Source organism: Diachasmimorpha longicaudata, chromosome 5, assembly GCF_034640455.1.
Source record: "Diachasmimorpha longicaudata isolate KC_UGA_2023 chromosome 5, iyDiaLong2, whole genome shotgun sequence".
Lineage (NCBI taxonomy): Eukaryota > Metazoa > Arthropoda > Insecta > Hymenoptera > Braconidae > Diachasmimorpha > Diachasmimorpha longicaudata.
The window spans coordinates 7,636,398-7,652,018 of record NC_087229.1 but is presented as its reverse complement, the minus strand read 5'-3'; the positions used below and the strand labels follow the sequence as shown (position 1 = coordinate 7,652,018).

Genomic DNA, 15,621 nt, shown 5'->3' with positions numbered 1-15,621 from the left:
TAAATCTGAAGAAAGTTTATTCATTTTGAGAGTAAAATATATCTCAATAATTTTTATTTATTCTCACACCCGGGTTGAAAATCAATGACAATAAATAAAAACCCTCCTACCATCAGAAATAGTCGTCAAGAGTGCTGTTTTATTAGTAATTAACCAACGCTCCACTTCCCATATTTAACGATGAACAAAATGACTCTGATGTCAGAGGAGAATGTAGTTGATGATTTTGAAAGGACATAACTCAAGAATACTGAAATAAACTCCCTCAAATTATGCAAGAGCTATGCAGATATCCGGGCGGAAATCATCTGGTTCATCGATTCCATGTCAGTAGTTAATTGAGGACCATCAGACATTATGTATCACTACTGTATTTAAGAACGGGACTTCTATGTCATTGTCCTAATATTCCCTGGAATCCATTTCTCGTACAGGAAATTAATTAAGAAATATCCGAATCCTGTTTTCTAAAAATCTATTTGCTTTAATTTTTTGTTCAATGTCAGAACTTCATTGGACTGTCCTGAAGATTTACAACAGTGATGTCTTTTGACCTACATGTACCTTCCATTTATTCAAGTCTAGTGACTTAAGACAAGTCAACTGTTAATTTCTCAGTTATTTTGTCAGTATTTTCCAATTTAGTAAATCAGCTGAGAAGAATAAGAAATTTATTTTGCAATCCTCGATATTTTCTGAGGATAGCATTCTGCATTGTCTTTTGAAGTGATAACTGGGAGAGTCAAATGCAAAATAATGTGTAGATAATTGTCTCATTCATATCCTTCTCATTTTTCACGATTCTAATAGTCTCGTTGAATAGTACCAGCCAAAGACCTTTACCCATCAAAAATAGATACCAAAAGTGCAGTTCCAATAGCAATTACTCCCAATCCCCAGGGAATGATAAAAAAAAAATTCACTCTAATGCCCGAGAAACCAATATGACTGATGCCACTGGAGCAATAAAAAACCGAATGGATTTCCCTTTATGTCTTTTTTTCGGTCACTTTCATTTTGTGTTAGTGACACAATACACTGTTGGGCATAAGAGAGGTACATAATACTGTAGTTTATAGGTTCCCACAGTTGTCCTATGTCGAATGTACCATAAAAATGCAGTTGTTCCATTGTACTATTTCAGATCAAACGAGGTAGTGTCCAACGACAAGGTCCACTGACGTCTCTGGTGGGTGGTATTGGTTGTGAACGTGAAGTGGTGGAGCATCAACGACTGGGAATACCACAGGAATTACTAAGGAGCTTGGGTGACCAGTGTTGGCAATCAAATAAATTTTCAAACATGGTGGAGACCAGTGTACCACCATTGGTGGGTCAGCCGGTTGACCGACAGACGCAATTTGGCAATGCCAGACGTTTCGAGCCGTCAGACTGCATTTTTGTATTCAAGGATACGGAGTCGGATTATGAGGAACCACCGAGTGGCGATGAGGTAAGTGGTTTTTGGTTTTTATTTGAGGACTTTTTATTTGATGCTTTTTTCATGGCATGGAAAAGCCTCTGGAAATGTCCGCGGGCAAATTTCTAGAAATTAAAAGCCGAATAACGTGAAGAATAGTTATAATTCTATAATTTGAATTTATTATCGAATTCTCCGAAAGTTAACTAGAAATGAAATGAAGGTAATGCATTCGGATGAACAATTATTTTCTCGTTGAGATAAAACGAAGCCGAGTGGTAGAAATGCAGAATCTGTGATTGAAGCAGTGATCGCTCAAATATTGATGGCAATGTCTTCGCCCATAATCATCAAATTTCACGAATCAACGGAGCTTGATTCAATTTCTTCAGTCACCATTAGATCGAATCTTTATAGAACTGGAAATTCGGAGTTTTCGAGTTCGATAATTAGAGTTAGATTCACCAACGGTCCATTAGTTCTTTGAATTTCACAATTATTATCCAAGTTTTACGTAGTAAATTTATATCCCTCTTCTAAAACTGGATGAACGGAAAGGATGAACGTCAACTTATTGAACTAACAGCTTTCCCTTCTCCTTCCTAATCATTTATTATTCACGGATTACTTAGCTCTTCTACCAGTGATATCTGCTGAAAATACCACTCACGACATTTTTCTCCTCCGAAAATATTCCGATATCCACTGGGTAAAAAAATGATTTTTTCAGAAAAATAGTTAATCGAGAGGCGAGAAAGTTTCTGAATATCGAAAAAATAAAAAATAAATCTGGGTTAAGGGATGTGCTTAGCACATAAATATTTTTGAAATTTTATTCGTTTAATTTTCTTTACAACTTTTTTTTATTATCGACAGTGAAATTGATTCACCACATGGCAATATATTCACACAGAATATACAGTCAGTGGAAAGTCTTTCTTCTGTATCCTTATTCTTTATCCCTGAATAAGTCCTGCATTGCGTTGGCTTCACAAAGCCGTAGAAAATGGCGTCACAATGGTGCATCGTTGCTCTGAAAATATCTCCTCGACAGTGTTCTCTCGGTGCAGGGTGAGCGATCAATCACTCTTGAAGAAGAAGAGGCTCAAAATCCGAGAGCAGTGGGATGCGGTATGCCAGCCGTAAATAAACCAACACTGGCCAGTGACGCTTTTGAGTCAAAAGCACTGATGTCCCTGACGTGGTTCAACTCCATTTTCGTTCTATCAGTATTGAGTAGCTAGAGATTTTTATGACGTTTTGAGGGTAGGGTGTTGATACATACCTCGGGTTCAATTGTAAAAATTGATTTGAAACGCCGGAAATTTTCCTCTCAATACAATATCAATACCAGGGGAATACAAGAATAATTTTTAACTTGTTGGCTTTGAAAAATTAATAAGGTTTTTATTTTCCGGGATGAAACTTACTTTAAAAAATACTGAAGTCATTATTTTAGTCTAGAGTTGAGATCTCACTAAAATTATAAACAAAAATATAAAAACTACATATCCCTCAGTGAAAGTTTTTCCTCACAATGAAATAAAAAGCATGTCTGAAAATCAGAAAAGTGCTATCTCGACGATTCATATAGAGTTTAATGTTGAGAAAGTTAGTAAGCTCGTGAAAAATTTTTCTCACGAGCAATTTAGGAGTTTCAACGTTTGAGGAAATTTCACCTTTCCATTGGGCATTAAAAAAAAAAAGTACATCGTGTCACTGACAATCGGGTTTGCACGTTTTTAATGTCCAACCCAACATCCCCATCTTTTACAAGCTTCTTGGGTAAATTCATTTATTTTCGACACTCACTCGTCGTTTTTTTTTTCACTTTGTTCTTTGTTTTCCTACCTATGAATTTTCCAAGTCGTGGAGTACTCGGGTAGGAAGGACTTTATTGCGCATTTCGTGAGGGAGTTTAGAGGCCACTCGGAGACCTCCTACCTCCCATCTCCACATGCGTTACCCCAGCAACCGAGAGAAATACGAGGCGAGCGAGTTCTGCTTTGAAAACAGCTTTTCCTCTCCCGTTTGTATCCCCTATAACTCTTTTTCGTCTGATTATATCGTGATACTGGGTCTCTACTTTTTCATTCTCTTCGTTTAGTTTTTTTTTTTGGAAGTTTTCGTTAACTCCTTTGACGAAACACCGAATTAAAACACTTTTTAGTTTACTCGGATCCTTTCTCGAAGGATAATTGGAATGATGGTGTATAGGAGAACGGTAGGATGTTGAATAGGGTTGCATTTTCTGAGGGGTAGAACGAGTGATGTTAAATTTATAAGGAGTTTTTCGTATCGAGAAAATGAGGATGAGATGCATATTCTTGAGTGAATTATGGCCTTCGTTTCCTTGAATATCTTTTTTACAATTTTTCCTGTCAGTAAAAAAAAAGCTCCATCAGAAATATATTCTAGTTCATTATTGTAATAATTAAGCGTTACGAGGATTTACGTTTTCTCAAATTGTCTCACGACAAGTTTAGTTGTACCCAAGACAAGTTTAATTTGAATCCCACTATTCCGCTTTTGAATTGTGTTGTAAATAGTCTCAAATTTCCCTTCCACAATTGCTATTCTGTCAGTGATTCTCCACACGATGACATTAAATTGTCGCCCAAAAATTTTCCGACTGCATTTTCATATAATTTCTCCTCCATCACCACTCAAAACAATATTTATCGTTTGACATTATTCCTCATATATTTAAGGAATCTAGAAAATCTCAAGATCACTCTTGCAGATAATAATCCCCTTTGTGAGGTAATTGAGGCTTGAAAAGACAAATAACGATCCTCATCAATATTCTAATTCTCCGTAAACAAATTGTTTTTATATCATTTCCAAAAATAACGTGAATTCCATGACGTGTGTGAGGTCATCGAGACTCCAAGTGGCAACAAATCGCTATGAGAAGTCAAGGAGGAGATTATGAATCAAATAAAATGTATAAATCTCTCGTTTTAATCCGCAACGAGTGCCAAATGAATTCACCTATCTTCGTATTTAAAGACACGATATGAGAAACCATCTAAACGATCGCTGGAGCAGGTGTTACAAGTAGAATTCCACTGATTCCGTTAATCAGTTCTTCTCCATTTGCTGTTGGCTGACGCTTTGAAATCGTTGATCTTTTCAACGCGACTTTGCATCATGAGAATTTTTGAAAGATCGAAAATTCGGGACAGTTGTAGCTTCGTTGAATTTAATTTACGTGGAGGCTGAGGTATTGGGCATGCAGTGGAATTGAGATTGTGGCATTTAATATTTTCTCTCTTCTCTATTTATTTGTCTTCATCCAAGATTTAGCGAGATTACAAAGTTTCATATGATCGTTAGCAGACCCTTTTCCACCAGTAGCATATTATTTGTCGGACAAATTTTGAATTCAATAATTAAATTTATATCAAATTATGGAGTTACATTTGTCAAATTGCATCTCTAATAAAATCCAATTATTTCTCTTCATTTCGAGAATATTCATCAGATACCGATTGCAATTGAATCGACCATATTGATTCTGTCCCTCTTGAATTGACAAGCAAGACGACAGAAAGTCATTCAGGTATTTTTGCAAATGTCATCGAAGTTTACAGAAATTCATTGAGATTAAATTCAGTAGAAAATTGATTGTGAATTCAGGGAAATTCGAAGTGAGATTGTCCCTTTTCATCATGAATATCTCTCAATCGATTTGAGAATGTTTGAAGAACTTTGAACCATTTGGAAGAACTTTTATCCAGCTCTCCAATGAGATTAACTTTTTTTCAATTATCCCTGGTAGCTTCGACGATTGAGCATTTTACTTGACAGTAATTTGGTTCTGTCAATATCATGTCTAGCTAACTTTTAAGAAATAATATCATTTTACCTTTTACAACCAAATTTTTTCAACTACAAATTACTTTATCAATTCGACGATACTACTTGTCCCTAACAGAATGAAGACTTCATCTTCATATTCACCCCATCTACCACCTTATCATCCTCTCCCAAAGGTCACGTCTCCCACAACTCCCTCAACTTCCTACGTATTAAATTGAATCTCGGCGACTATACTGAATTACTGGCGTAAATTCACCAATCCCATTACCCTTTGCACGATGTGCATTTGATTGGCCCGCATTATTGTTTCCGACTGATGTGCACATTCTGCATAGACTGAGAGGCGACATAAACCGCCAGTGACAGGCCAGATGCCGCCGCTCGCTTCTGCCATCACCTCAAACGAGACGAGACTGGGAACTAGATTTTCAAATATGAAAATAGTACAAAATTTAATCAGAATTTCATTGGATAAATAGAATTCTGGGAGTTATGAAACTTGATTTTAAATGGAGGGAAATTATTGAAGAAAAAATTCTACAATTAGCGCGCGGAAAAGGGCGTAAAATTACCAGGGAAATTGGCGAAAGTGTTTTGAGTGTATTAGAGTACACTTGTGATTGAATTGTTGTTAATTAAAAAGGTCGGGCATGCCCTACAATATCTTCATTACCGTATGTTCGGTTGTCACATCCAGACTCAATTTTGCATTTCAAAGCAAGCCCTCTGTGATATTAGATTTCCACTAATGCATTAAATTCCCTTGAAGGTCTCATCACCCAGTAATAACTCTAACATCTTGTCATTTGAATTGAACGACCGACAAACTGAACAAACAGGGGCTCGTGTTATCAGACCCATATCATACTTTGATAGAAATGATTAGTTATTGATAACAAATGATTTTCGGTTGAAACATCACTATATTCTGTCTCAGTTTCCCTCTTTAATCATCAACCAAAAGCATATTTAAGAAAGCTTGTTTGACTCCATTATCGGCGGTCAAGTGAGCTATTCGTTAACTTTTAACAACTACAGAACAAACTGTACAGACTGAATATTTATATTGTTATGTTCAATTCTACCATGATAGAGTTGATTCTTAACGATGGATGAGTTAATCATAGATAAATTATTCCATGAGTGTAGATGGCTATTAAGGGTAATGCTAGTACAGTTGAATTCCAAGAAACATGCGATCTTTTAAACAATCATTCATCAGTACCACGATTATTGTTACACACGTTTTACGATACATTAATTATGGCATAACCTCAGGGAAAATATCACCGGATGTTCTCACTCGATTTTTTGTCGTCACAACTACATTCAATGTACACAAAACGAAATTTTAATTACAAATTAGACCTCCAGGGGGGAGGGGAGAGGGAAATGAGGGACAAATGTTAGGTTTATCATAAAAATAAACCTCCGGTGTCCAATTTATCCAACAACACGCGACCTAAAAAGTACTTGATTGTCATTTCGCTCCAACAAATTCACCGCGACATTGAATTTCCATTATCGCATTAATTTCTCCGGAAAAATTTCACCAGTCATTAATAAGTCTTACATCTTGTCATTTGAATTAGACAAGCTACTTCAAGACGAACAAAGAGAACCGTAAAGAATGATCATTAATACGAGGGAATGAGTGAGGGGCCAACGTTAGTTAGTGGAGCGTTGTGGTACTTGTTTCGGACCAAAATTCTATTTCTGCATCAGTTTTACACGTAAGAACGTTAGATCACGATGCGTGACGATCTCTGTGGTCTCTCTGTACTCTCACTTTAACAATTTAACTTCACAATCTACCTCACTCACTTCTCATTTTCAACAGTTCAATCTGGTGTATTCTACCACGTGTTCACTATCCTCAATACGTTGGACTTTTAGTCAACCATTTCTTCCATTTTCTCTTTCTGGGTAACTTCTCTCAGTGTTTAACTGCTCTTGTTGTTTCTTATTTTCATGCACGACTATTTCGCTGCCAAAAAGTATTTCTCACCCATTGGACAGACGGTAGACTTTAAAAATGGAATGCGTTTCCTGGTTGTCAAGTGCGTCGGACGTATTTAGGATCCATATTGTTTTTATAGATGGTACATATGGCTTAAACTCGACAGAACTCACTACATCAGTCACATTTATAGTTAGTTTATTGTGTTATTTATTTGATTATTAATTTTTTTTCATTATTTCTCGTGGCTCGTGTGCCTGGCCATTATTTTGTCTTATCATGGAGCGATTGATGATGTTTTAATTGTACATACTGTCGTGTTAGAGGGGAGGAGAAGGATGATTCTGGGGGTTATTTAATATTTCAGTGAAGTGGTGAGACGTTGAATGAAATATAGTAAGAGTGAAAGTGGAGATTGCAGTTAATGGGATCGAGGTATTTTTGGGTAACCGGTTTTTCATTACAAACGTGGGAGTCTCAGAGCGGGTGAAGTCGATTAATGTTAGGATATCAGGGACGTGTGAGTTATTTCACTCATAATCGGGGTAATGCAGAACTCAATTGCTTAATTAGGTTGCTTGAAGGGATGAATAAATCAACGTCTGTGGGGAAATTAATCGGTGATTTTAGAATGGCTGTTTGTGACTTGATACTTGATGATGAAGTATTTCAGACAATAAATGAATTGTGTCGTGAGTGATAGACGAGATCAGACTGGTGTGATAGAGTTGTTGGGTCAAGTCGTAACTGTGGTAGTTTTATTGATCTTTGAATTTTCTGTATCTTTTATCTCGTTGGAATCAGTATCTAAATTTGCAGTCGAGTATGAGGATTTTCATTGAAGTTTCACATGGCTCTTGGATCCAAAAGTTTGGTTGAGATTTTCGTGGTGATAATTAGGAGGTCTTAATTCGCATTTAGTTTTCAGCAGCACGTGAATTTTTTTTATTTAAAATAATCTACAGAGGCACCGTATCAATGTCCTAAGTAGAGCAATTCTCATTTATAATTTCATCTCGTCGGTCATTTGCACAAAATGTTCTCGATGGAATTCAGGTTTTACGGTTTGCAGACACAAACTTGCACAACTGAACGTTTCAGACAATCTCGCACCAAATAAAATGTCAATAACTGTCATGGTTAATGTCTTTTGTTAAACCCCAAAAACTTCTAGTTAAATGTCTTCAAAATTATTTATAAAGCAGACATTCCGGCTGATGAAGTCAGTTGAGTGTATATACAGACTATCGGTTTATGCTAAGAATGAGATTAAAAAGGCCATCATGATGATTTACAAATAAAGCCTGATGTCTGTCTACGTGACGAGGATTTCACTGTCATTTATTAACGTCGTATCCCATTGGAACAGTCAAGAGGCAGTAGCTAAACACTGGATGCCGTATTGTATCTGCTTTTGGCTTGTCGTTTGTCTCATTGTCACACACGGGAATTACAGAGACCGTAAAAGTGGAAACTTTTTTCGGAGATATCAAAGTTGGCTTACAGTTTGCTGGCACTATCAGTGAATACTCTCACGAGATTTAAATCTATTTTTGTCACTGAACCTTTCAAAGAATATATCATTTTTCTACGATGAAATGTTAAATAAAATTCAAAGGTAAAAGCCGGATTTATTTTTCGGGAGAGAATGGATTTTTATTCAACCAGAGCATAAATAAAACCTCCAGTACTTATCGTCTGCATTCTCATTAGCCAGCAGCCCCCCCCCCCCTGTGTCACCATATTTTTTCCTCCAATTAATTTATCTCCGTTTTAATTCCAATCCTTTCAGACTGTTAACCATTTTCCAAATACTCTCTCTATTATTATAGAGTTATATTCAATCCTATTATCTGAAATTACCATTCAATGTATCTCAATAGTTAAAATTCACCTCACGTCGTCTATAAACCTCATATGTACTCCACAAAAAAAAAAAAATAAATAAAAATTCACGCCTATAAAAATTAAAATTCCCTCTGGCGTCTGAATTTTACTAGTTTTCGGCATATATCCTGCATTCTCTCATATACGAGCCCATGAAATACCATCACATACCAAGCCAACCATCCACCAACCGCAGGTACACCACCTGCATTCGTCAATCCATCCCTGATGCTACCGGCCCACAACACCACACGCTATACACCGTAAATTCGATTACGAGTGGACAACGCACATCCAATGGAATATCTACTAAAATCTTCCCCCCCCCCCTGTCCCGTTCACCCACCCTTACCACTCCATTCCCCCGCCAGTTCCCTTTCCCTATGGACAATAACAATGTGCTAGATTCGTGATACACTCAGGTGAATCCATAACCCAAGTCACTACATCGTACATGATAGAGTTACTCCCCTGCCATCCATCCGATATCATCGCCAAAGGTATCAGGAATATTCTCCAAACAGGGTGGATGCTTACAACTGTAACAAACCACTTTACTCTAGCGTGTCCACTATATATCCGGAATATCCGTATCTCCGCATACCTCTCCAATCTTCTACCTGGCCTTACCCATCTCTCTTGCGCTTGCCACAGACAACAATGTCATTTTACCTCCACAAGTCTGTCCAAACACCGAAATAACCGCAACGTTTACTGTACTGATAAAATATTAAATCCCTCCGACGATGAAGGCGTGCGAGGTTTTACCTGCCAAAATTAATGGGGCCGTGGCATAACACGCTCAACTTACTCCACTGTATGCCTTGTACTAATTGCATTAGTCACTGGGTTTTTCGGGGGGGGAAAGTGTAAAAATTATGGAATTTCTAACAGTGTACTCACGATACGTTGCACTGGAAACAATTGTATTTAATTGTATGTTGATGGTGTGACTCGGGGAGATTTAAATAGAATGGGACATTCATTCATTATGTCGGACAGTTTTGGGGAGATTTTAGCGAAAATTGGGACTGATGGTAAACTGGTTTTCATCTCATTCAGGTTAGGAGAGGTTTATTATGGATTAGGTGGAGGCTGATTTGTTGTGATTGGTTAAAATTGATTGGGGGAGGTAGGTTATGGGAATAAATACAAGGGGATAAATTTTAGGTAAAAGTTGGTCCTTCAGGGGGCGAGAGGAGGGACGAAGGGTAGTTTAATCACGAAAATTAATCTGCCAAGTTTAATTTTTTAACAAAACTTGACTTCAAAAATGGGTGATTGTCATTTTGTCCCACATTTCGCCCTCTGGAGGTCTAATTTTTATCCAAAATTTCTTTCCGTGTTTGTAGGGGGTGAGCAAATTTATTAAAAAATAAAGGACAATTTATTATTTACGCGTAATGTAAAAAATAATAACTATGTATTCATTCGTTAAAAATTAGAACGATAATAAGTGGTCGGGAATTTTCACCGAAAAATTTCTTTGATTGCCAAATCGATTGTGTTGGTATTCGTTACATAATTGGATGATAACTCACATATTGCATAAATCAATAAACATGAACTGTTGGGTATCGTGTGGAATTGGAAAATAAAGAGATACCAGAAGTCTGTCAACTTGTTTCTTGTCTCTCGGTTGATTATACTATCGTTTAGACGCGTGCACATGCAATAATGTTTCGCTCCAGTATCCGTTCAGGTCGGGTCTTTCCTGCAATCGATAAAACCGGACTTGAGTCCCACATAAACCTGACTGCCTTACATTTATGCATTTGAAGTACGTAATTTTCGTACGATCGATTTTCGGTCGGTTGATAATGCCGCGTGACGCGTGCCAGTTCAACCTTGCTGGTGAAAGTGGTTGTGTTCTATGTGTGGCTTTTCAATGTGGATGAACGTCAATGTTTGTACGTTATTTCGCAAAATCACTGCCAATAGATTCATACATTTATACGGGTTGAAATTTTTGTGGTAATACAATAGGGCATAAACCAGTTTTTTAATTAAATATTTATTTCATTGAAAAACGAGCTTATGGTTGAAAAATCGGATTTTGTTTCAACGTTTTTGATGCGAGAGGGGCAAATATCATCTGAATCCTACGCATATTGACTATTGCTGGGATATTTACATTGCTTTTTCAATGCTCTCCAAAATTTGCGATTCGGCGCATACTGAACAGTGTCGTATTCGATTTATTTTCGCGTTCTCGCGAAATGAATAAATAACCGAGTGATAATGGGATTCGTGAATAGCGGGAAGAAATATCGGGAAAGGATCAGTGGAAGGGCCTCAACCACAGAAAATTTTTAAGTTTCGCGAAAGTCCATTTTCCTCGGAAAATAATCCACGATAGGACTAGGGGTTGGGGGACGAAAAGGAAAAATAATTTTCGATCTTTACTTGGACTCTAAGGGTTCTATTGAATTCTATGGAGCCACTTTAGCCGGAATATACCTTCAATTGTCAACATGTGTTAGGGAATCCATTGTAACATAATAGATACGGAAATTGTGGAAATTATCGAAATATTTGCAGCCCGAGGTCAATGATTTCCGGAATTTACAATTTATCACAAATTCAGCGCAATGTTCAGTTGCATTCTCACGTTTCCATTCAAAATTTAAATGAGCTGTTGAAATTCGAGGTGATTATTGTGGTACGCGGACAAGAATCCGAGGAAAGTTGAGGGATTTCGCTCCAACGTAATTGCATTACTTTAATTACATCAGAATGAAAAAAATTCTTCTTTTATGGAGACATATTAGTTCCTCTGAAATGTCAGCTTATTGTGATTTTCACGTAGGGAAATTTTTGGTGTCATCTTTGAGTAAAGAATTTTAATTGATTTTAAAATCATTTAAATTGCTGTGAATGGTGGTGAATTACAAGTGACTAGGCTGGTAGGAAAAGACCTTACATGATTTATTTTGAAAAAAATATTTCACACGTATATGTTTGAATCACATGAATCTATTTTCTTTAATTTGAATAAATTGCCCTTGCTTGGTGACCCAGACACGAAGATTATTCTCAGATTATCTGAATACCAATGAGATTTCTTGAATATTCATGGATTGAATGACTAGTGTATAACAACGTAAATATAAATTTATATTATTCGTTTGGAATTCTTATGGATAATGAAGCAAATAAGCCAAATAAAAATATAATGAAAGTGAGGCTAATTGCGTAAGTCAGTTTAAATTCACCTGGGACCGCTTTTGCAATTGTTTCTTTATTACAAAGACCTTGAACTAGAAACCTTTGGAAGCTCACACAGTACATTCTCTTCAGTTTGGAAATAAAAATATAATGGGGGAGAATAAAAAATAATAAAAGAGAACCCATACAACATTGGAGTTATGGGTGTATGAAGAGTTATTGATTTTTTTTTTTATGGAGGAAGTCATTTTCTGATATTTGTAGCCCACTTCGACTCGGCAAAATCGAAGAAACATCAATGCTGGACTATGACCGGGTGATTCAAAGTTTTCAATTTCATTAGATTAGAAAAATAATACTGAGCAATGGAAATATTATTTTTAAACATCCAAGTCTTTATAAATGAATAATGGAAATTGTTCAGAGTTCCGGAAACCTTATTTCGTATTGAAAGCGACTTCTGGAAACATTGTGAATGTAAATAAATTTATGACCAATTTCGAAGGAGGATTTCCGGGGTAGAAAAGTATATATTTGTCAATCATTTTGAGTGATAAGATTTTAGTGGTATTTTCCGGGAAAATAGCATCACATAACAGCAAACTTAAAGCACCAGTTGAAATTTCACTGGAAATTCGAACGAAATGCCCAGGATTCAAGTAATTGGAAATTAAGTAGTTCCTCATTATTAGAGTTTTAATTTGGATTGGGTTTATGAGGAAATGGTGGAGATTATTGTCATGTTACAGTTTCACTGGAATTTTAGGGCATTAGTTTACTAAAATTCACTGTTTTACGTGAAAATTACTGGAACCTGAGAATTTAAATTGAATTATTCCAGGAAAATTTAATTTTGACCTCTGGAATGATTGATTTTGTTGTAATGAGTAAATATGCTCCATTTTGATGGGACTAGTTTCATTGCATTTCAATTTTTTTTTCTAACATTACCATGGAGGGTTACTGTGACCTCCAAAACCATTGATTTTGCCATAATGAATAAACATTATTGGCCCTAATGTCCACAATTTCATTACAAACAGAACTTCAACCCTGATTCATAATATATTGAGCTAAATTACCCGTTGTTCGTCACTACACGTGAATTTTATAAAACTTTCATCGAATAGTTTACTTTCTGTCCCTACGACCTCTGCGCATTATACTGTTGGCTTACGTAAAATTGAATTTTTCATAAAACGAGGGGGAAAAAAAGAATGACTGGATGAAACGAGCCATTGAAAAATAGGATAACATTGAGTGTTGTCGGGGCAAATGTCCAATATGCAGTTTGGGGAATGAGAGGTGTACAATCACCTCTCATGTTAGTTTCGGGGCTAAAAAATTTAAATATTCATTGGAGGATTTTTTTTTTTTTTTTATGAAAAACATGTGCGTTATGAATTCTTTATTTACGATGGCGGTGGGAATAGAAAACAATCGATGAATGATGGATTGATAACTGAGGATTAAGAGGAAGGACGGATAGAGTAGGAGGATATAGAAGTGAAGATATCAATTTAGTTTCATCTCTATGAATATTTAAGGTGTCGAACGATAGATCGGGGAAATTGAAATCGAACTAAGTAGTGTGAATAGTTCATGGTCCGCTGGTTAAACGTATCATGATTCAATTACTTGGGGTATGAGATGGTAATTGGAGGCTATTTGTGAAATAATGGTCCTAAAATTAGAAATAATTTTGGATAATTTTATCAGATATTTATTTTCAAATTGAGGTAGATTTTTTGATTTAATTACTTGGTAGCCATGTTGGGTAAGACGTCAGACATTAGCTTGTTGATGCTTACTGTTTTGCACGGTGACGTCAATATCTTTATAAATATTTTCAAGTGGATACGGAGTGTGAAAATCAGGCATGACAGACGTGATATGCTGCCGTCTTTGGACCTTAATGTACATCCTCTGAAGATATTGTTTCGTCTCCCGAAGATTTTTGAAGAATTTTTAGAAGAATTATCGAAAGATCTTCGGAAGGTCTCTCTGGTGACCAAAAAAACATTCTGGGGAAGATCTCGGGAAGACAATGATTGTTGAGAAGTTTTTTTAAAATAGTTCTCAACTTAAAATTCAGAACCTCCGCTAAAAAAAACATTGTCTTCTGAAAAATCTTCAAAAAATCTTTTTGGGTCACTAGAGAGGTCTTTCGAAAATCATTCGGTGATTGTTTTGAAATATTCTGAAAAATAGGAAACAGACAAAATTTATTGCGCGGGTTAATAATACGTCTGATATCGATTGCAACTTAAAAATGCTCTTATTCAGGACCGGAGATCAATTCGATAATCGTTTTATCTAGCAGTATCATCATAATTATACTATCAATTTAATTTTCTTGATTACAATCTTCAAAAAATTTTATTTCCTTGAAATCCACAATTTTTTCACTCGCCCTCGGAATTTTTCTTTCCGTGAGAATTCGTCATTTCCATAAATGTTTATCGCCCATCGTAATCAATTCCCTCAAGCCCTTTTTTATCTGCTCACGTAATTTAAAAATCCCATTACAAATATCCCTCCACTCCATAAAAAAAAATAAAAAAAAAGCCTTTTGCAATGTAAAAACCATAACCCTCGTTCCGGCCCTCAAATAAAATATCTCAGGGCAACAGGTTACCCCAGTGTTATGTCACAAGAAAGATGTTGTCACCGTACTTTTTACCCCTCCATCCCGTCCCAAGAATGATTCAAAGAGAATAGGCCGAGATAGAGACAGACAGTGCTCCCGGGCTTCTTGCAAACCACGTGCTGGGGAGCCAAATATAATTCCAGTGTCTTTTGCCTCCGGGCTGTTACCAATGGGGAAGGGGTAAAATGACGAGGAGAGAAAATACCCAGTGAAACTGAGTGAGTAGAGGCACGTATAGTATCCCTGTATTTCAACGGTGAACAGCGGCTCCGTCGTTCCTGTTCTTTGATTTATCGCACGTTGTTACCAGCCTTCCTCCACCCACTTTTCCTCCCTCACCCCTCACCCCACCATCTTTCTCTGCAAGTTTAATTGCCAACTGGTGTGCAATGTGCAGGATATGACACTGTCATCGTCGTACAGGGAACGTAATCCCGGATTTCCACGAGACGAGGATTCGTAACGTTTGTTCTCTCTCTCACTCTTATCACTTTTTTTTTTATTTTTCATATTTTTTTTTCTCCTCTCCACATAACCTACATCGTGATTTTTCTCCTGTCTAGTCGTTCCTCTCGTTGCACTTTAAATCCTCATCCAGCGGATTTGTGGTTTCATTTTGAAATCCGATTGAAAGGATTCGTGAGTCGATTGAAGATGGATTTGTTAGAGATAAATTTCAGTTGAACATTCGCTCCACTATTATTGAATTAG

At 36.5% G+C, this 15,621-nt stretch overlaps 1 protein-coding gene across 3 annotated transcripts in view; it reads left to right on the top strand.

Moving 5' to 3' along the window:
• The window catches only part of LOC135162019 (pseudouridylate synthase RPUSD2-like), a 116,113-nt gene that overhangs the window by 4,350 nt on the left and 96,142 nt on the right, over positions 1-15,621 (top strand). For 2 of the 3 annotated variants that reach the window (XM_064120069.1, XM_064120067.1), the window contains exon 2: positions 1,145-1,453. The exons of the other annotated variant lie outside the window; for it this stretch is intronic. In XM_064120069.1, coding sequence (XP_063976139.1) covers positions 1,304-1,453 — 150 coding nt within the window. In that variant the 5' untranslated portion in view covers positions 1,145-1,303. The remainder of the gene's footprint in view (positions 1-1,144; positions 1,454-15,621) is intronic. 3 annotated transcript variants of the gene reach the window in all.